Below are 22,342 nucleotides of genomic sequence, written 5' to 3' on the forward strand. Positions count from 1 at the left end.
CCTATCTCTTCCCTGTTTACTCAGCAGCCATGATGTCAGGTTCATGATATTTCAGACCACAAGTGAACCATACCATCAGGAACTCGGCCCATCAGTGGCAGTGAATCGCAGAGGCCCCACAGAATAGAGGGTCAGGCCCACTAATGGTATGCCAATGGCGCCTCAACGCCGTGCGGCGAGCGATGCATTTACAGCATTTTTGGGGTGCCGGAGCATCAGGATTTGGGGTCAAACCGGCGCCTACCGCCATTTTGGCGTTCGAGGCTATTCTCCACCCAATCGCGTGTTGCGATTTTGGGGTCGGCCAACAGTGAATCCCGCCTCACAAATTCTGCGTTGGCATCAATACCTAGTCTCATAAACGGCGAATCCCACCCAGGGGCTAGGGCACAAATCTCTATATATTTGTTCACATTGAACATCTGTGCACAACGTTACAACCTGCCTTGCTGCTGTGTCAGCAGCATGTGAGGGATAGGCTGGTCTGGGTTGGCCGCAGAGAGGACGGGGGGGGGGGCGGTGGGAATGGGCAGACATTGTGGTTGGCTTGGCTCAGGGACTGCAGTTCAGCCAGAGCTCACCGCACCGGTATCCCATCGCTCTCACTCCCCACCCACGGTCCCCATGTCTGCCACACCTGGGGTTCGATGGAACTGAATGGCAAGGTCGCATGCAGGGATCACCCAGGTGGATGGTGGAAAGTAGGACCGTGGGCAGGAGTCAGGTGTTGTCGAATGTTGCGGAGCACCAGAGTTCATGGGGAGGAAACTAGAGCACCCGGAGGAAACCCACGCAGACACGGGGAGGATGTGCAGATTCCGCACAGACAGTGACCCATCAGGGAATCGAACCTGGGACCCTGGCGCTGTGAAGCCACAGTGCTATCCACTTGTGCTACCATGCTGCCCTGGGGGTTGTTGCACAGGACGGGTATTGACAGGAGGGGGTGGTTGGCCGTGGAAGGGGGTATGGTGGTATGGGGGTGGGAGGGATGTCTGTGCCGTTGGCCAGTCGCCTTAGTCGGTGAACCTGGAAGCGTTTGGAGCTTCCCGTGCGTGTCGGCCCCGGTGCACATGTGGCCTTCCGTGCCTACCCGGGTGCATGTCCTGCCCATTCTTGGCCTCCCCCATAACCCCCTCGTCGGATGAGGACTGCTGTTCATCCTCCTCCGCCAGCACCTCGCCCTCTGCTGCACAAAGTTATGGTGGACGCTGAAGATCACCACGATGTGGGAGACCCTCCTAATGCTATACTGGAGGGGCCAACCAGAACAGTCCAGGTACTTGAACCGCATCTTCAGGTTGCTGAAGCCCCGTTCGATCACGCCCCTGGTCGCTGCATGCGTGTTATTGAAGTGGGTCTCTGCGTTGGTCTGTGGCTTCCGGATAGGCGTCATCAGCTCCAACCACAGTGGATAACCTCAGTTTGAAACCTCAGTTACCCAAGAGCCAAGCCTCTAGCTGCTGGGAGGGGGGGGTGGGGGGGGCACGGTGAGGGTGACACGGAAGATTCGAAGAGGTCAGGGACCATTGAATATGCCAGGATGAAGCCGTCGTGTATACTAACCAGATCACACATCGGCTGCATGTTCATCGAGTGGAACCCCTTTCAGTTTGTGTAGAGCGGCCTGTCATGGGCCGGTGCTTGTAGGGGGACATGCAACCTATCGATCACCCCCTGAACCTGGGGCTTCAGGGTGATGGCAGTGAACCCCGCTGCCCGGGCATCATGATGGGCTCACTCCACGTTGGATTTGATGTATTGCTCTGACCAGGCACAGGCTGCTCCATGATGGCGCGGATGCATCTGTGCACCGAGGTCTGTGAGATTTCGGACAGGTCCCCACTCAGTGTTTGCAGGGACCCTACCACATAAACGTTTCGGGAGGCATGCTCAGCGGGAGCCTTCAACGGAATGCTCGGTCCGGCAGGTCCTCAAATGACAGGCACTGCCAGTACACACATGGCCTAGGCGGCATCTCCTCTTCGTCGACCTGTTGAGTGGCCAGTTCTCCATCCTCACCGGCTGCCTCCTGTTCCTCTGGGGCAGGCTTCACTGCTGCAGAGTCCTCTTCGAGCAGATCCAACTTATACAGCCTCAATTCATCCCCCAGGGCTGGGGCGATTAGGAAGAAGGCCACCATTCCTGGTTGAATTCTGAACTCCATTGTCTGCAGGGGGTGATAGGCAGACATATTAACATGGTGCATACCCCCATACTGTCATGTGAGAGTCCCTTTAAGATAAGTATGTTTCATCAGATAGCTGCAGTGATGTCATTGTGCAGGCGGAGCTGAGCTCTGTCTCTGCTTTTACTTTCGTTAAGAGCTAGCAGCTGCAGTGTGTCTTAGTTTGTTTTCAGTTGGAGAGCTGCATTCAAACCAAGCAGATGTGTGTATTGACTTCTCTCTCTGCAATCTAAAGAATGTCTCCAGATGACTTGATAATTTCAAAGTAATACCTGTTTCTGTAACGAAAGCAAACCTACTGTCTTTGTTAAAAAGGGGTTTTGACTTATGGATGTTGTTCGGAAAGTTATTAAGGGTTACCTATAGAGTATTGTATCTGTGGGAATTATCAGTGTTGGTAGTTGGCAAGATGTTTACTGTGGGTTTATAAAATGTAAACTGGATTCATAGAATAAACATTGTTTTTGTTTAAAAAATATTTTTAGTTCTCTGTTGCATCACACCTGTAAAGTGGGCCCTTCTGCTCCCCATAACCAAAATCTATTCAAACGTGAGTGTCAGGTGAACTCCATAATATATTTTGGTGTTCTCTAAACCCTGGCCCATAATAATATCCAACCAGGTCCAGCGGGCTACACTGCAGCCCCTGCCCCCACATGTCCCCCATCCCCACATCCACCCCCAGCCATTATCCCGGCACTCTGCCCAACACACCCCTGGCCCGTCAGTGCCCGGCACCGTGTGGGCCTCTGGCCCTGGTACCAATCCCTCCTGTCAGGGCTACCGGTGGCTGGCACTACCCATGCCAGCAGTACGCACTGCGGCTCCTGTCCGGCACCCTCCTACAGAGGCTACTGAGATTGTTACCCTTGGATGGGCCACATGCGGCCCTGCCAGAGGGTGATGGCCGGCTTGGGGGGGGTGGATTGATGGGGGTTGAGGTGAGGGGGGGGGGGTGGCGTGGTGGGTTTGGAGTACTATAACGGCTGGTATCAATCCGCATGACCAGGGGCCACGGTGGGCGGTCAGTGGGATGTGGAGCAAGATGGCTGCCTTGCAGGCCGTGACAATGATGGTCTGTACCTGAACATCCAAGTTGCATGGGGAGGTCACCCCAAACCCATGGCCCAACCCCTCATCACCCCCATCACTTCCATTACCCCCACACTGCGCCCCCCCCCCCCTCGGGCTTGGAAGAAACCCTCCAGTCCTCCTTCGCCAGCAGGACCAGCAGCCTCTGCGTGTCCTACCTCCACTCTCTCCCTCATCAGCCATGGCGCCTGTTTCCCAATTTTTAAAAGCTCAAGTGACACTTGCCATCTGGAATTCCCCCCCACGGTGGCGGAGCATCGCAGAGGCCCCGGAGAATACCGGGCCGGGCCCGCCTATGATATGTAAACGGGTGTTTACTGTACATGAGTAGAGCGCATTGATGTCGCTGTCGAGACTCCGGAGCATTGAAAATTGCCGTGAGCCTGGCACTCGCCACGATTTTGGCTTCACAGCCTCACAGCCGATTCTCCACCCAATCACCTTTACTGATAGCTGCGTTGGCCCACGGAAAATTCCACCCTGCATATTCTCAAGAAGCAGTTAGATATAGCACTTGGAGCCAAGGGGATCAAAAGATATTGGAGGAAGGCGGGATAAGTCTATTGAGTTGGATGATCAGCCATAATGATAATGAATGCAGGGCCGGGTCGAAGGGGTGAATGGCCTCCTCCTGCTCCTATTTTCTATGTTTCTAACGGGTCTTATTTTTCTAATGCCTTACAGGGAACAATGATCATTCCAAACCTTACCTCCGCCATGTTTGATGAGAACATTTGGTCGACTCCACATCAGTTTAATCCGGGTCACTTCCTCAACCCGGAGGGGCAGCTTGTGAAACAGGAAGCCTTCATCCCATTCTCTGCAGGTAATGTAGGATTTGAGGAATCATAAAATGTACTGGAACATACAGCCCTGGATTAATAATGGATGTCCAGCCACGTCCGTGTACCTCAAAGGGGATGTGTAACATTCCTAAAATTACAATCTAAATGAATGTCTGCTCTCAAAGCCCCTATGGTCAACCCAGTTTCTAAAGAGTTAATTTTGTCTTTGTCAAAGTGACATGTCGAGTGATGAGAGTGACCGTCGTCTCTCAAATGTTCAGATCATAGCAGTAGTGGGTATTGGTGTTCAGATTACGTGACGGTCCCCTGGGCTAGAGCGCAGCCAATTCCATCCTCATTTGACCCAAAGTCAAAACATAGTAGAATTAACCAAGAACTCTTAGAAAAATACTAGAAGTCTTTGGCCCTTGGCTGCCCAATAACTGCAGTCACCAGGTTTGTAAGTTTAAACACAATTACTATTTATTTATATTATGAAATATACAACAAATACAACTGATTAACTATTATCTAATGCCTAATCCCCCACTTAAGCTTGCCCCACCCCCTACACACACACACACACATAGACAAGACAGACATTACCTGACAAAATGCGAAAAGATGAGGCAATTATGCATTTAAAATTGCCTGAGATGCAGTTTGACTCATTGGAAATGGCAAATTAAAATTAAATTAGTTACAAATTAAACAAATGGAACATGAGAAAGAAATAAAGCAGCTTGAATATGAAAGGGAGAGAGAAAAAAGCAAAAAGAGAGAAAGAAAGAGATGGAGCGGAAAAAGAAAAAGAGATAGAAGAAAGGAAATCAGAAAGAATAGCCCCAGCAGAACAAAAGGAAAGAGAAAGAGAGATACAGTTCAGGGAAAAAGAAAGAGAGAGAGAGAGGAAAAAGAAACAGAGAGAGGAGAAAGAAAGAGAGTGAGAGTTTCAACATCAGAAAATGGCTATGAAACATGACAGTCAGTTAAAATTGGTGGACGTAAGTGGCAATGTACAGTTGGAGGATAGTGATGAGCATAGTGAGAAAGCTTCATCATTGAAAGCTTGGTGGGGATCTATTTAAATATGTCCACGCAGTGCAAAGGTTTGATGAGAAGGAGGTAGAAGCCTTTTTCATTTCATTTGAGAAGGTAGCTAAACAAATTAAATGGCCATAGGTCAAATGGGTATTACTGATTCAAACAAAGCTGGTAGGTAGGGCTAATGAAGTGTTTGCATCACTACCAGAGGAGGTATCTGGGACATATGAGGAGGTGAAAAAAATCCATCTTCGGTGGATATGAACTGAAGCCTACAAAGGTTTAGAAATTGAAGGAAAGAATTTGGTCAAACATACATGGAGTTTGAAAGGATCAAACATTCATGGGTGTTTATCAGTGATGTCAGAGTGTAGGTGGAGCTGGGCTGTCTGCTTTACTTTTGCTTTAGGCTGTTTGCTACAGGGTGTGTTTAGTTTTGTTTTGGAGACGCTGCAGTCACAGCACGATGTGTATGAATCTCTGCAAGCTTATGAATGTCCATTTGGTGATTTCAACTGTTCTCAGTAGTGAAGTTAAACCTGATGTCTTTCTGTACAAAGGGTTCTTTTTGTCTTATGGATGCTAAAAGGAAAGTTTAAGGATGACTTAAGAGCATTGTGTTCTTTGGGGGTTGTATTTGAATTGATGGTTGCTAAGACGTTCACTATATGTTTTAAAAAGGTTAACTGAGTTCACAGAATAAACATTGTTTTGCTTTAAAAAATACTTTTAGAATTCTGCTGCGCCACACCTGTAGAGTGGGCCCATAACCAAAATCTATTAAAAGTTGTGTGTCAGGTGAACTCCATGATAGACTTTGGGGCTGTCTAAACCCTGGTCCATAACAGAAGCCTGTTACCAGGCAGAATACAGCCCTTTGGCCCATTCATTGGCCACCAGCCAACCAATCAAACCAAGTCCCACCCAATGTCTCGAGTGCCACAAAGTCTGGGTCTTTCTGTCCAAAGCTTGCAGCCCATACATTATATTACAACTTCCTGAATTTCCATTCTCTCTGGTGCTTGACTTAAAGATATATGTACATTAATCATCCATTAATCAAAATGATAACAGCACATAATAAAGGGAAATAAGGAAATTGGCAGGAAGGACCCTTACAGTTAAGCCAGCCGTGATGTTGTCGAGCTGCTTCCTTTGCTGTCGTGCTCTTCTTCCATTAATCCTTCCAATTGTGGTTACGCATTTCAATCCTTCTGCGCAAAATGTCTGAAGAACATCATTTGTCTTTGATTGAGAGTTCTCTTATTCTTCTACCACCTTTCAATATTTCTTCAGTGATTCTTTTCTCCGACCAACTTATTCTTAGGATCCTTCATGAGCATCACATCTTGGGGCTGTTTATTTTATTTTATTTCTCTCTCCCAATGCTTCAAGCTTCACATCCATAATTCATTGCTGACCAGACGGAACATTTTAATACACAGATTCTCATTTTCAGACTCAAGCTGGAGTTTCTGAGAATGTTGATAAATTTTGTTAAAACACTTCTGGTTTGTCCAATCCTTTTCAGATTTCAGTGCTGCTTCTACATCGAATGCTATCATGCTTCCTCGATAGTTGATTGATATATTCTAACTTTCTTCCATTTATTGTGAGGCTACACACTGGAATATCCTTTCTCTTGATCATGACCGTGGTGTACACTTTCTTCCAGTTGAGTGTAGGTCCATATCGAACACTTTACTTTGCAACTGTGTGCATTCATTTTTGAAAGATGACTCTCCCTCTTAACTTTATACCATCCATGCTTTCAAGATGGGGGCCGGTTTAGCCCAGTTGGCTGGATATCTGGTTCATGATGCAGAGTGAGGTAAAAAGTATGGGTTCAATTCCCACACTGGCAGAGTTTATTCATTTTTTAAAAAAGTATTTTTATTAAGGTTTTGCAGAGTTTTTCTTAATAAAACAGGACTAACCATAATAACAAAACAAACTAGAGTGAACATTAACATTGCAAAATGAGAATATACAATAACAATGAAATAGACATTCCCCCACGCGACCCAGTCTTCCCACCCCATCCCAATGAAGCACTCGCCGCACCCACCACCACCACCCCACCACCCCCACCCCCCTACGGATTGCTGCTGCTGCTGACATTTTAATTTTTCCCTAGAAAGTCGACGAATGGCTGCCACCTCCGAGAGAACCCTAGCATAGACCCTCTTAAGGCAAACTTTATTTTCTCGAGGCGAGAAACCCAGCCATGTAGGTAACACTACACTCCACTCGGGGGCTTCGAGTCCCTCCACATTAATAAAATCCCTCTCCGGGCTACCAGGGAGGCAAAGGCCAAGACGTCGGCCTCTTTCGCCCCCTGAACCCCTGGGTCTTCTGACACTCCAAAGATCGCTATCTCTGGACACGGCACCACCCGTGTGTTAAGCAGCTTGGACATTGCCCTCGCGAACCCTTGCCAGAACATTCTTAAGCTCCAGGCATGCCCAAAACATGTGGACGTGGTTTGCAGGGCTGCCCTTGCACCTCATACAACTGTCTTCTACTCCAAAAAACGTACTCATTCTCTCTGCCATCATGTGTGCCCGGTGGACCACCTTAAATTGAATTAGATTGAGCCTGGCACATGATGAGGAGGAATTAACCCTGCCCAGGACCTCTGCCCACAGACCCGCTTCCAACTCCTCACCGAGCTCCTCCTCCCACTTGCCCTTGAGCTCCTCCACCGGGGTTTCCTCCGCCTCCTGTAGTTCCTGGTAGATATCTGACACCCTCCCCTCCCCTCCCCCACCCAGGTGCCGGAGACCACCCTGTCCTGTATCCTCAGTGGCGGCAGCATCGGAAAGGCCACTACCTGTTTTTTCAGGAAGGCTTGTATTTGCGGATATTTAAAGGCGTTTACTGGCAGCAGATTAAATTTGTCCTCTAGTGCCTTCAAACTGGGAAAGCTTCCGTCTATGAACAGATCTCCCATCCTTCTGATGCCTGTCCTCTGCCAGCTCTGGAACCCACCATCCATCCTACCCGGGACAAACCTGTGATTGTTACATATCGGGGACCAGACCGACGCTCCCTCCACCTTCTTGTACCTCCTCCACTGTCCCCAGATCCTCAGCGTCGCCACCACCACCGGACTTGTGGAGTAACAGGTCGACGAGAACGGCAAAGGAGCCGTTATCAAAGCTCCCAGACTAGTACCTTTACATGACGCCGCCTCCAGCTGCTCCCGCGCCGCGACCCCCCCCCCCCCCCCGCCCCTCGCCCACTTCCTAATCATAGCTATATTGGCCGCCCAGTAGTAGTTGCGAAAGTTCGGCAGCGCCAACCCACCCCGCCCCCAACTGCGCTCCAACAGCGATCTCCTTACTCACGGGGTCTTATTCGGCCACACAAAGCCCGTAATGATCCTACTAACCCGCTTAAAAAGGCCTTATGGATGAAGATGGGGAGGCACTGAAAGACAAACAAAAATCTGGGGAGGACGTCATTTTCACGGTCTGCAACCTCCCTGCCAGTGACAGCGGGAGCATGTCCCACCTTTCAAAGTCCCCTTCCATTTGCTTCACCAACCGGGTCAGGTTGAGCCTGTGTAGGGCATCCCATTTCCTGGCCACCTGTATACCCAGGTAACGAAAACCTTTCTCGACCATCCTGAGCGGCAGCTCTTTCAGTCTCTCCTCCTGCCCCTTGGCCTGGATCCCAACAACTCGCTCTTTCCCATGTTCAGTTTGTACCCTGAAAAACTACCAAAATCCCTCCGGATCCGCAGAACCTCCCCCATCCCCTCCACAGGTTCGGAAATGTACAGGAGCAAATTTTCCACGTATAGCGAGACCTGATGTTCCACCCCCCCCCCCCCCCCCCCCAAACCAGTCCACCCCGGTTCCTCGAGGCTCTCAGCGCCATAGCTAGCATTTCTATAGCTAGGGCAAATAGTAACGGGGAGAGGGAACACACCTGCCTCGTTCCCCGATGAAGCTCGAAGTACCTCGAACTCAGCCGGTTTGTACATACACTTGCTACAGGCGCGTGGTACAGCAATTTCACCCAGCCAATAAAGCCCTCACGAAACCCAAACTTCCCCAGCGTTTCCCAGAGGTACTCCCACTCCACCCGGTGAAAGGCTTTCTCTGCGTCCATCACTGTTACCACCTCCGCCTCCCCTCCCTCTGAGGGCATCATAATAATATTCAAAAGTCTCTGGACATTGGTATTGAGTTGTCTGCCTTTAACAAATCCAGTCTGTTCTTCCTCTATCACCCCTGGGATGCAATCCTCAATTCCTGTTGCCAGAATCTTAGCTAGCAGTTTGGCATCCATGTTTAAAAGCAAAATCGGCCTGTATGACCCGCAATGTTCCGGGTCCTTCCCTCATTTAAGAATGAGTGAGATCAAAGCCTGTGACATTGTTGGGGGGAGGGTTCCTCTCTCTCTCGCCTCATTGAAGGTCCTCATTAGGATTGGGCTCAATATTTCCGAAAATTTCTTACAGAATTCTACCTGGTAACCGGGGCTTTACACGATTGCATGCCCTCTATACCCCTGACAATCTCCTCCAATTCAATCGGGGCCATCATCCCCTCCACCAGGTCTTCTTCCACCTTTGGAAACCTCAACTGGTCCAAAAGTTGCCTCATCCCATCCGCTCCCGTCGGGGGTTCCGACTCGTATAGTTTACTATAGAATTCCTTAAAGACTCCGTTCACCCCCCCCCCGGATCCAAGACCGTGTTACCCTCCTTATTCTTTACTCCCCCTCTTTCGCAGTTGGTGTGCCAGCATTCTACTCTCTTTCTCCCCGTACTCATATACTGCCCCCCTTGCCTTCCTCAGCTGTTCTACCGCTTTCCCTGTGGTCAGCAGTTCAAACTCCGCCTGCAGACTCCGCCGCTCCCTCAGTAGCCCCGCCTTGGGAGCCTCCGTGTATCTCCGCTCCACTCGGAGTATCTCCTCCACCAGTCTCTCCCTCTCCGCTCTTTCTCTCTTTTCCCTATGAGATCGAATTTAGATGAGTTCCCCTCTGACAACTGCCTTCAGAGCCTCCCAGGCCATTGCCGCTGCTACCTCACCCATATCGTTTGTGTCCAGGTAATTCTGGATGTACCTGCTAATCCGCCCGCAAACCTCTTTGCCCGCCAGCAGCCCCACATCCAGTCTCCAGAGTGGGCGCTGTCCTCTCTCCTCACTAAGCAGCAGATCCACCCAGTGCGGGGCATGGTCGGAGACTGTGATTGCTGAGTATTCTGCCCCCTCCACCTTTGGGATTAACGCCCTGCTCAAGACAAAGAAGTCGATGCGGGAAAAAACCTTTATGAACGTGGGAGAAAAAAAGAGAACTCCTTCGCTCTCGGCCGCACGAACCTCCAGGGATCCACCGCCCACCTCCCCCCCCCCCCCCCCCCCCCCATCTGCTCCATAAAACCCTTCAGTTCCTGAGCCACTGCTGGTCGCTTCCCTGTCCTGGACTTCGACCGGTCCAGCTCGGGGTCGATGAATGTGTTAAAGTCTCCCCCCCATGATCAGGTGGTGTGGCAGAGTTTATTCATGAAGGCCCAACCTTGCCCCTGGCCTGAGGTGTGATGATCCTGAGATTAGATCACCACCAGTCGGCTCTCCCCCCTCAAAAGGGGAAAACAGCCTTTGGTCATCTGGGACTATGATGACTTTACTTCACTGTACAGGGAGAAAGGATCCGGTCAGGGAATACAACCTTGTCCAACCCCTTTTTAGATTGCTTTCCAATCACTGAGTTATTTCTCGTAACTGTTCATCGCTATCTGATTTCAATAAATATTCTAAATGAATCAAAGATCTTTCCCATTAATGTTGATGTCTTCCAGCAAATTCCTGAGATGGTAATTTGGACGCCATCAAATGGCTCTAGTATAATCAATAAAACATAGATAAAGATCATTTTGTATTTGATGGCTCTTTCTGCCAAGTTTTTTAAAGATAGATTGCATCTTAGGTTAATTTAATGACTACAAATCCACACTGAGAGTTTGAAATCTCTGACTGAATATTCCCTCTACCTCTGGCCTTTAGGATTATGAGGATGATCTTTACTACACGACTCATTCGGCTGATTGTTCTCGGTATCTCCTACTCCATTGCACCAGACATCTTCAATATCACGATTAAAACAGATTTTGTTAAATGTACAGGAATAATGCAGGTGTTGTAGTTGACGATAAGTCAGATTTTTAGTTCCTAGTTCTCCTGTTATTTCAATAATCACTTTGTTATTTCATCCAGTCCTGGTTGCTTGTCCTATTCTTTATCATCTCCACTGTGGGTTCCCTAGTCCTCTTGTGAAATTTCCGGGCCAGTGTCTTTATTTTTAATTTGTGGTTTTAAAAACAAAAATGTTTCATGATGTATTGATTGAAAAAAAAGAACAACAATTGTTTAACACTAAAAGCAGTTGAAAGGGATAATGTGTAAGATTGGAAAATAGTGAGTCCTCTATTCAAGAAGAGAGACAGAAAGCAGAGAATGACAGGTCAATTAGCCCAACACCTAGCAAAAGGAAAATGCTCGAATCACTGGGGCGGTGCAGGGTTCGATTTGGTCGGGAACTTCGATTCTCCGCCCCCGCGCTAAACGCAATTTCGGTGCGGGACTGCGGAGAATCCAGCCCATGATTTCCCTTTCACAATTCCATGATCACGCTGCTTGGTTGCATTGAGATGTTCTAAGTGTCCCATAAATTCCAGCATTTTCCTTTTGCCAAAATCATTACTGGCAATCGGGCGGAGAATCGGGGCTGGTGCCATTTTTCTGATGCTCCGCCCCCTCCAAATTGGCGTCATCTAAGAGTACGCCACACGCCGTTGGGACAGCGTCAGCGCTTTGAGGCCCTCCCCGAGGATGACGCAGATTTCCCATCACAACTGTCTCCAACACCGTCCACCATCCCAGAGACACTCATCTCGGTTGGACACTCTTGTGAAGAGGCTCCTGGGTCAGCACCACACAGTCGATCCGGTACATCAGGTGAAGATAGGAACACCCGAGGGGGCAGATGGTCGGAGAGCGGGCCGACTCCGGGGAATAACTGCCGTCCAGATGGGTGTTGGGCTCTTGAAATGGACAGTCCCATCGATTGTGGAGATGCAGTCACAGAGCCAGTCATAGTTGGAGGAGTGCAACCGCGTGCAGGAGCTTGGGTGGACTGTGCATGCCACCCAAGCCAACACGGCACGGGTGGCATCCGCGGTGGAGGCGAGGGTTGCGGCTATGGATCAGCATTCTGTGCAGGTGCTTTCAGGGGCCCAGGACAGGGTTTCCACCTCACAGGCAGCCATGTGCCAGAGCCACCTGAACATCGCAGCGCCGCTTCTGAGCATGGTACCGTCACAGCAGGCCATGGCTGAGAACATCGGCAGCATTACCCAAACACTGGCTGAGTGGTACAGATACAGAGGGAAGAGACCCAGTCCAGAAGGAGATGGTATAGCCACTGACTGATGTGACACATGTGACATTATAGGAAATATACAGTTAACAAAGAGTTAATGTAATTATTTAGATGACCACTAGATGGAGCTAGTTACAGAAGTATATGAAGCAGTGACTCACAGATCTCTGAGAGAGAGCTGGAGAGGAGAGCTAGAGAGAGTAGTGATAGAGAGTTCAGTGCAGTATTAGATAGAGTGTTAAGACTAGTTGAGTATAGATTGTAGATTAGATTATTGTTTAGTTTAGGAGTAAGTGGTTGAGCATAATTTAAGTAGTGTAAATAAACGTTAGCTTTGTTAATGAACATAGCTTTTGTGGTCGTTGTAAACACGACAACATTCATCCTGAGCACAAGAATCACAAAGAATACCACATGGTACCAGGCATTCCTAAAAGTAAGCATTGAGCAGAAAGTTAGCATAGAGTCTAGATAGAAAATAAGAACAATCAAGCCGCTACATAGATCTCGAAGATAGCATCAATATCCGCATCGCAAAATGGAAGGTCAGAAAAGGTCAGAACACTTCGGGACCACCGGGAAATTCAGTCTAAACTGGAAAAACATTAAACAGCAATTTGAAGATTTTCTATCTGCCTCCGTGTTTCTGATGAGATTGCAAGAAATATTGTTTAGAAGACCAATTCTGTCTCCAGAAGGAGCCATAAATCTGTGCAAATTTAATGAACAATCCACTAAGAGTATGCTGAGCTCAGGGCGCGAAGTTGGGATGCGTGGTTGACGGCATTGAAGCTGTGGCGCGGCTAGACAAACAGAGCACTGCAGAAGGCGACCTTTTGCGCAGGAGTACTTGAGAAGGAAGCGCAATCTGGGCGTTGGCCATTCTGCGCATATGCAGGACCAGTTTGCACATGTGGACTTTAAAAAACAACACAAACCAAAGTCGACCATTCTGCACATGCGCATGAGAAATTTGAGCATGACGTCACAAGCATGATGAGGTGGCGACGCTGTGGCCACGCCCACTTAAAGAAACACTGCCCAGCATTCGGTAAAAGATGTTTAAAATGCAACAAGCTCAATCATTTTGCCTCACAAAGCCATTTAACTTCAGCGACACGGAAATCAATGCTAAAAAATCATTTTACACAAATAAGAAGGTCCAGAGCATACAAAGTAGAGGACATAATGAAAACATTTTACATGTTCATGATGATTCCTGAAACTTTCCTATACAGAATGACTTCATAGCAGAAGTGGTAAATAGAGCTGATACACCGGATAAAAATAAAAATCATTTTTTTCACATTTCCAACTTAATAAAAGATTGGATGTAAACGTTGACTGTAAATGGATCAGGTGTGCAGTTCAAATTGGATGCAGGTGCACAGGCAAATTTACTCACTGAAGCCAATCTGAGACAAGTGCACAGCTCTCCAGAAATAGGAAAATCAACCTGTCGACTGAAAGATGACAATGGCAATGCCATAATGACCAGAGGTTTGTGCTGCTCTATGTGGCAGCATGGTGACATCTGAATGCCAGTACACTTCAAAATTGTAGACAAAGACAAGTCATCGATACTTGATGCAGATCCCTGTGTTAGATCAAATTTAGTGAAAATAAATCTACCTACCGACGAGCACCAGCATCAAACACCAGGCAAATGTGGAAGCACATGCTGCATTTGTTGCAGACATGTTACCTGCATCGGATGCAAAGATAAAGTTGATCAAAGATGGAACTGAAAAAGACCCAATTCTGCAAAGGACAACAAAAAAACCTAACTGAAGGATGGCAGATGTCAAAGTTTTCAAAGCATCAAGGATGATTTGACAGTGATGAACGGATTCCTGTTAAAAGGGGACAGTTTTGTGATACTTCCTGCCTGAGACCAAGTATATCAAGAAGATACATGAAGTGCATCTAGGAATAGAAAAGTGTTGCAGACGTGCCAGACAGTCAGTATACTGGCCAGGCATCAATTGTGATGTTGACAGCTATGTGAAAGAGTGACGTGTCTGTTAAAACACATCAACCATCTCAATTCAAAGAAACCTTTGTGGCCAATGAGATCGCCACAAGTCCATGGGCAAAGGTCGGGATCGATATCTTCTATTTCAGAGAAAAGGATTATTTAATCATTATAGATTATTACTCTAACTATCCTGAAATAATGACGTTGTCAGATTCGACTGCTCACTCAGTAATAAGAGTGGCAAAATAAGTGTTTGCTCAACACGGAATTCCAGTCAAAGTAGTGACGGATAATGGACCTTGTTTTAGTAGCATGGAATGGTTGTCCTTTGCCAAGGCATACAACTTCCAACACGTTACCACCAGTCCATTATATCCTCAATCTAATGGAAAAGCCGAAAAAGGCATTGAAATAATAAAGCAACACTTCAGGAAGGTGTATGAGGACAAGAAGGACTTGTCATTAGCGCTCTTAAGTAATTCACCAACTCCGTTATCGTCAGGTTTGTCCAAATGCTCATGGGTAGGAAGATTCGGACAACGTTACTTGCCATTACCATTCCTAATGAGAATGAACAGTTAATGCATCAATGTCTCAAGCAAAAGCAGTGCAAACAGCAAGCCTACTATAACAGGCAAGTGAAACCGCTACCACAACTCCAAGAAGGTGATATTGTAAGAATAAAAAATCCAAATGGTGGCAGGTCAGAAACAGCTAAAGTCTTAAGTTCCACCAAGGTCATATATAGTCCAAACTGAAACTGGAACACTGGAGCACGAAGAAATAGGCAAGCTTTACTAAAAGTTAAAAGTGCAATGAAATTTCCAGAACCTCATCTAACAAAACCAGAAACTTTGTTTCGTGACCTGCATTATGAACAACTACACAAACAGAACAGCTCTGATGGCACTATGAGTGCACTAAGAAGAGCGAAAAGAACGAGAAGATCACCACCAAATACACGGGGAGCGATTCTTCGCTCCGCGGACCAAGTGCCCGCGCTGTCGTGAACGCCGTTGCGTTTCCCGACGGCGCAAACAGGGCCCGGGCACGACCTATTCTGGCCCCCACAGGGGGCCAGCACATGCTGAAGCAGTTCACGCTGCTCCAGCGTCCTTACGCGGCCCCCATTTGGCACCACGCCAACCCGCGCATGCGCAGTCAGGGCAGCTCAATCCTGCGCATGCGTAGTTGGCTGCGCGATCCTGCGCATGCACCGGGAACTTCTTATGCATGCCGGCCCTGACGCAATATGGCGTGGGTGTTCAGGGGCAAGCCGCGGCGGAATGTAAGCCCGGGGAGGAGAGGCCGGTGCGTCGATCGGTGGGCCTCGATCATGGGCCAGACCCCTTCGGAGGACTGCCCCAGTGAAGGAGCCCCCCTCCCCGCCCCCCACAGGCCGCCACCCCCTGAGCGTTCCCGCAGAGTTCCCGCCGGCAGCAACCAGCGGGACCCTGTCGTGTCAGAGCGGCCGCTCGGCTCATCCGGGCCGGAGAATTGCCGCTCGCCGTTTGCGGCGATTCTCCGAGCTGCCCGGCGTGATTCGCGCGGCGCTGGTTTCGGGGGACTGGGAGAATGGTGTGCGGGGGTCGGGGCGGCATGGCGTGATTCGTGCGGCGCCGCAGCGATTCTCCTACCTGGCGGGGGGAGAAGAATACCGCCCACTGAATTTGTGAAAAAGCTTGAAGGACTATAACTCTAAAGAACCTAAAATAATGATATGTACAATACTTTCAAAGCATGGAATTTAATGTATGAACATAGAATCCACTGTGTATGTTTAAAAAAAAGTGTCAGAAAGAATTTAGAACATATTTTTTTCTCTCAAAGAAAGGGGGAATGTGACATTATAGGAAATTTACAAATAACAAACGGTTAATGTAATGATGTAGATAACCACTAGAGGGAGCTAATTACAGAAGTATATAATGCAGTGACTGACATATCTCTAGGAGAGAGCTGGAGTGGAGAGCTAGAGAGAGCAGTGATAGAGTTCAGTACAGTATTAGACAGTGTTGAGACTAGCGTAGTTGAGTATAGATTGTAGAATAGATTATTGTTTACTTTAGGAGTCAGTGGTTGAGCTTAATTTAAGTAGTGTAAATAAATGTTAGCTTTGTTTATGAACATAACATTTGTGATCGTTGTGAACATTGCAACATTCATCCTGAGGACACGAATCGCAAAGAACACCACAGCACAGACCCAGAATGGGAAGGCACAGTCAATGGGTGATGTGGTGTAGTCCCAGACGGCGATAGTCCACTCCTTGTACTCCATGGCCGTGAGCATGTAGACCTTGGTCGAGACTAGAGTGGGCTGACAGGAGTGGCAGCACCAGGTGGCAGGGCTGCCTCAGGATAGCTCTGCTCACATCCCGGGGGCCATCGGGCACTCCAAGGGAGGAGGAGGTGATGGGGCCTGCACCGGTGACTCCCACAGGGGTGGAACACCACAGCATCTTGGACACCGCCCCCCCCCCCCCCTCCTGTCCCTCGCACATCTAGTCGACAGTGGGCAGAACAGGGCAGCACCTCGCCATCAGGGACACTCGAGCAGTAGCCAGGCCAATCCAGGCTTGGTCGGCCCAGGAGATAGCCACCACCAGGTATCGCAGCAGGCCGCCTCCACCTCTGATGTACTGTCTGGGGATCCAGGTAAATGTAGCATTAGGGCCCGTAAAGCAAGAAAGTTAGAAACAAGTTACGTTGACATGTATCTGTAAATAGTTGTACACATTAAACACCTGTTAACACTGTTACAACCTGCCTTGGTTCTCTGTCAGATGGGTATGGGGTGGGGTGGGCTAGTCTGGGCTGGCAGAGCGGGGGTGCGGGGGAGGGGACAAATGAGTGGACGTTGTTGGTGCCCTGGGCTCCCTACCCTCCCCCTCTGACTGTCCCACCACTGTCACCCAGACTTCCGATGGGACCGTGTGATGGAATGGCCAGCTCACATGCAGCAATCATCAAGGTGGAGAGTGCTACCGTGGGCAAGAGTCAGATTTTGCCATATGATGCGGAGCACCAGAGCTCATCGCAGCGTGGATTGTCATCATCCTCCATCGCATGGACCAGACCCGGTGTTACGGCCAACCCAGGGCCCACACCCTTTAGTTCAGTAGGTTTGTATAATGGAGGGGGTTGCAGGTGAGGGGGTTGGCCGGGGTGGGCGAAGGGGTGGGATGCAGTGTCCGTACCCTTGGCCAGTTTTCCCTCACCCCCAGTCGGTGAACCTGGAGGCAATCAGGCCTCGTGTGTAACGGCAGCGTCTCCTTTGCACCTCCTCCTCCTTGGCCTGATGGGCAGCCACATCTCCATCCTGGGCGGCTGCTCACTGTTCCTCTGGGGCACGCTCCACTGCTGCAGCTTCCTCCTCCCCGAGCAGCGCCTGCTTGAACAGCTAGCAGGGAAGCCACCATTGCTGGTTGAATTCCAATATGAATTGTCTGCAGGGGTTGAAAGGCCGACATGTTAGCATGCTGCGTACCCCCGTGCCAAATCAGTTCCAACGGGCTACATGGAGGTGCTACAATGGGTGTTGTCCATGAGTGGGCCATGTGATGCCCCACCAGTGGGTGGGGTGTGTGATGGAGGGTGGGGGGCAGGGATGGGAGCTGGGATGGGGGAGGTGGGGGGTGGGGGGGGGGGGGGGGGGGGGGGTGAGGTGGGGGGGTGGGGGTGGAGGGGGGTGGTGGAGGGGGGTGGTGGAGGGGGGTGGTGGAGGGGGGTGGTGGAGGGGGGTGGTGGAGGGGAGTGATGGAGGGGAGTGATGGAGGGGAGTGATGGAGGGGGGTGGTGGAGGGGGGTGGTGGAGGGGGGTGGTGGAGGGGGGTGGTGGAGGGGGTGGTGGAGGGGGGTGGTGGAGGGGGGTGGTGGAGGGGGGTGGTGGAGGGGGGTGGTGGAGGGGGGTGGTGGAGGGGGGTGGTGGAGGGGGGTGGTGGAGGGGGGTGGTGTGGTGGAGGGGGGTGGGGTGGTGGAGGGGGGTGGGGTGGTGGAGGGGGGTGGGGTGGTGGAGGGGGGTGGGGTGGTGGAGGGGGGTGGGGTGGTGGAGGGGGGTGGGGTGGTGGAGGGGGGTGGGGTGGTGGAGGGGGGTGGGGAGGTGGAGGGGGGTAGGGAGGTGGAGGGGGGTGGGGAGGTGGAGGGGGGTGGGGAGGTGGAGGGGGGTGGGGAGGAGGTGGGGGGGGGGAGGTGGGGGGGAGGTGGGGGGGAGGTGGGGGGGTGGAGGGGAGGCGGGGGGGTGGAGGGGGGTGGGGGGGAGGCGGGGGGGGGAGGGGAGGCGGGGGGGTGGAGGGGGGGTGGAGGGGAGGCGGGGGGGTGGAGGGGGGGGGAGGTGGGGGGTGGAGGGGGGAGGTGGGGGGTGGTGGGGGGGGGAGGTGGGGGGGTGGGGGGAGGTGGGGGGGTGGGGGGAGGTGGGGGGGTGGGGGGAGTGGGGGGGAGGTGGGGGGGGTGGGGGGGGGTGGGGGGGTGGGGGGAGGTGGGGGGGTGGGGGGGAGGTGGGGGGGGTGGGGGGGGTGGGGGGGTGGGGGGGGGGGGTGGGGGGGGAGGTGGGGGGGTGGAGGGGGGGTGGGGGGGTGGAGGGGGGGTGGGGGGGAGGTGGGGGGGGGTGGTGGGGGGGGAGGTGGAGGGGGGGAGGGGGGGGGGTGGTGGGGGGGGAGGTGGAGGGGGGGAGGAGGGGGTGGTGGGGGGGGTTGAGGGGGGTGGTGGGGGGGGTTGAGGGGGGTGGTGGGGGGGGTTGAGGGGGGTGTTGAGGGGGGTGGTGGGGGGGGTGGTGGGGGGGGTGGAGGGGGGTGGTGGGGGGGGGTTCAGGGGGGTGGTGGAGGGGGGGGGGTTGGGGGGGGGCGGTGGAGGCACCCATACAGCCGGTGTCACGCTGCAGCATCAGGGGCCAAGGTGGGTGGTCAATGGGATGCGCAACAAGATAGCTGCCTTGCAGGCCGCGGTAATGGTGGTCTGTGCCTGGACACTGAGGTCCCATAGTGGGGTCACCCCGGCCACTCGGCCTGTTCCCCCATCACCACCCGCCAGCCCTGGCAGCCCTGCCCCCCACCCCAGCCGGCCCAGCCAATGTCCGGCCCGGCAGCCCATAGTCGCGCCTCTCTGTATCCTAATTCTTCTCTCTCCCTCATCAGCCACAATGCTGATTTCATGATTTTTAAAAGCACAAGTGTACCGCACCAACAGGAATTCGGCCAATTGGAGATGGAGAATCGCGGAGACCCGGAGAATGCCGAGTCGGGCCCGTTAATGATATGTAAACAGTGTTTACCATACGTTCGTTCTGGAACGCATTGATGCCATTGCTGAGGTGGCGGAGAATTGCAATTTGGTGTAAAATCAGTGCCCGGTGCGATTTCGGCAACTGACGCGTTTCCTGTTTTCATCCTCGGCCGACAGAGAGTCCTGCCTAAGCAGTCTCCCGTTTAATACTGAGATGAGGAGAACTTTCCTGTCACAGAGGGTTGAGAGTCTTTGGAACTCTCTCTCCCAGAGAGCGGTGGAGCAAGGTCATTGAATATTTTTTAGGTACACGTGAACCAAAAGTCACTGAGGGTCATCAGGAATTTGGAGCTGAGGCCAGAATCAGATCAGCCCTGATCTTGTTGAATGGCGGAGTAGGTTCCATGGGCCAATGGGCTTATCCCTGCTCCGAATTCATATATTACATACTGTGAGATGCTGTCAGAGTGAGATTTGGGGCTGGATTCTCCGCTCCCCGACGCCGAAACTGCATTCGGTGATGGGTCAGAGAATCCATTTTGGCACCGAAATTGGGGGCGGCGCCGGCTTTTCAATTCTCCCCCCCCCCCCCCTGAAAATCAACGTACTTCGCGCCGCGTATCCACCGCCGCAGGCCATTGCCCAGCGATGCTCTGTTGCCGACCGGCCGAATTCCCAATGACATGACTTACGTGTGCTCACAACATCCAGGATCCTAGCATGACGGCTGCAAACTCAGTCCGGGGCCACCATAGTCGGGGGAGGGCCGATCGGCGGGCAGGGAGGGCTTCATTCAGAGCTGGGGGCAATGTGGGCGGGCTGTCCGGGGCACACAAGCGGCCAATCGGTGCACTACTTTGGCAATCCAGGTCCGCGGGCTGAGTCCGCCATGGAGCACGGCTCAGCTGCTGCATGCTTCCGCCGTGCGTACGCACGGCCTCTGAACCAGGAGTGCTGGGGCCATATCAGCAACTAGAGCTGCGAGCTCTACGAGGCTCCCTGCTAGCTCCCAGCAAAACAGAGAATCGGTGGCCTTATGACGCTAGTATTCCTGGCATAAAAGACCACAGTTTACACGACGGCTTCAGCACTTAGTCTCAAAATTGGAGAATCCAGCCCTTGGTAATTAATCCAGTTGCTGTACAGTCAGTGTGACCCCAGGGCGACCCTGCAGCCTCTCTCCTGCTGTCTCTAAATACTCTCATTCTTCACCCGGCAGGTCGTCGTGTGTGTCCGGGGGAACAGCTGGCAAGGGCCGAACTCTTCCTGTTCTTCACATCCATGCTCCAACGCTTCACATTCCACCTCCCGGTAAACGAACCAACACCAAGCTACACAGAAGCCAAATTTGGAATTACCCTGACCCCACTTCCTTATCGACTGTGTGCTAAACTCAGATAAGGTGAATGGGGGTGCTCGGGAGCAGTGAGGAGAGATATACCCTCAGATGTATGTATATATCTTCAATTTGAAACTGATCCACTGACCAATTGTTTTACTGTCCTCTTATGTGTGAAATTCTAACAGATGGTGTAGGGAGTTAGGAAAAGCTTTGATCTATTGGGGAAAACTGATCTATTGGGGGAAACTGATAGCTGGGAAAGCACAAAAGAATAGACTAATATGACAATATAGAGTAGTTTAGCGAGAACAGCTTTAATTACGGAATTAAACTGTACAGCAATCATAGAAAATATAATCATAGCCTAAATTGCAGCACGTGAATCCACTATAATTACATAGAAATGCATTTTTAAGTCAGAATAATATTGAAATATACAGTCACTTGTAAAAGGTATGCAAGGCACAATGGGATACTTGACCACATTATTGAGAGTGATCAGAAAATACAGAATGCACACACACACACACAGAAACACTGAAAACAGCCAGGCAAGCAGGAATTCTTATCAGCAAAGCAGCCTTAGTGTAGACAATAGAACCAGTTAGAGCCAGATAGACTAGAATGTATACAGCGTATCAAGGACAGACAGATAAGAAAGGTCTGGAAGCCTTCTGTGAACCATGAATAAGGCATTAGAAAATCATGAAGTGATCACACTGGCAGAAAAATACATTTTATTGGTGAAATGATGCAGTTGGATCCTAGCCAAATTGGGGTGGACTACTAACTTTTCGAAAATGTATAAGTACTGCAGCTAAACTCTGTAAATTCAGAGATTTTGAGACACCCTCAAACCTCTTGAAGTTGTATGTTGATCAAGCTTGAAAATAAAAAACATCTTCTTACCAGAGTTGCAGACTGCAATTTGTTATATTACTGGGTCTAGTAATGTGTATCGTTACTAGTTACTGTTGATGCAGATGGTCTGATGGTGTGATCCTGAAGAAACCACGAGTCTTCAACTTAAGCAAACTAATTTATTATAAATCTAAGGTCGACACTCTACAGAACTATCTCTAGAAATCAAGTAATAAAATATTGATGTATTAACTGATTCACAACTATAAATACTAACTATACTGAGAACTATCTGTCATAGACTACTGCTTACTAAATACTCTCTGGGTTGAAAGAGACCAAGATCCTTGAGGAGCAGATACTTATAGTGGGATCTAGTGATGCCCTCTATTGGATGTTATAATTAACCCTTTAGTTACATACACATATACATAT

The 22,342-nt window shown here is 50.5% G+C and overlaps 1 protein-coding gene across 3 annotated transcripts in view; it reads left to right on the plus strand.

Moving 5' to 3' along the window:
- The window catches only part of LOC119974656 (cytochrome P450 2J6-like), a 118,934-nt gene extending 96,977 nt beyond the window's left edge, over positions 1-21,957 (plus strand). For all 3 annotated transcript variants that reach the window (XM_038813730.1, XM_038813729.1, XM_038813728.1), the window contains 2 exons: positions 3,965-4,106; positions 20,924-21,957. In XM_038813730.1, coding sequence (XP_038669658.1) covers positions 3,965-4,106; positions 20,924-21,105 — 324 coding nt within the window. In that variant the 3' untranslated portion in view covers positions 21,106-21,957. The remainder of the gene's footprint in view (positions 1-3,964; positions 4,107-20,923) is intronic.
- The last annotated feature ends 385 nt before the right edge of the window (positions 21,958-22,342 follow it).

The sequence above is a fragment of the Scyliorhinus canicula genome, chromosome 12 (genome assembly GCF_902713615.1).
Source record: "Scyliorhinus canicula chromosome 12, sScyCan1.1, whole genome shotgun sequence".
NCBI classification, from domain to species: Eukaryota; Metazoa; Chordata; class Chondrichthyes; order Carcharhiniformes; family Scyliorhinidae; genus Scyliorhinus; species Scyliorhinus canicula.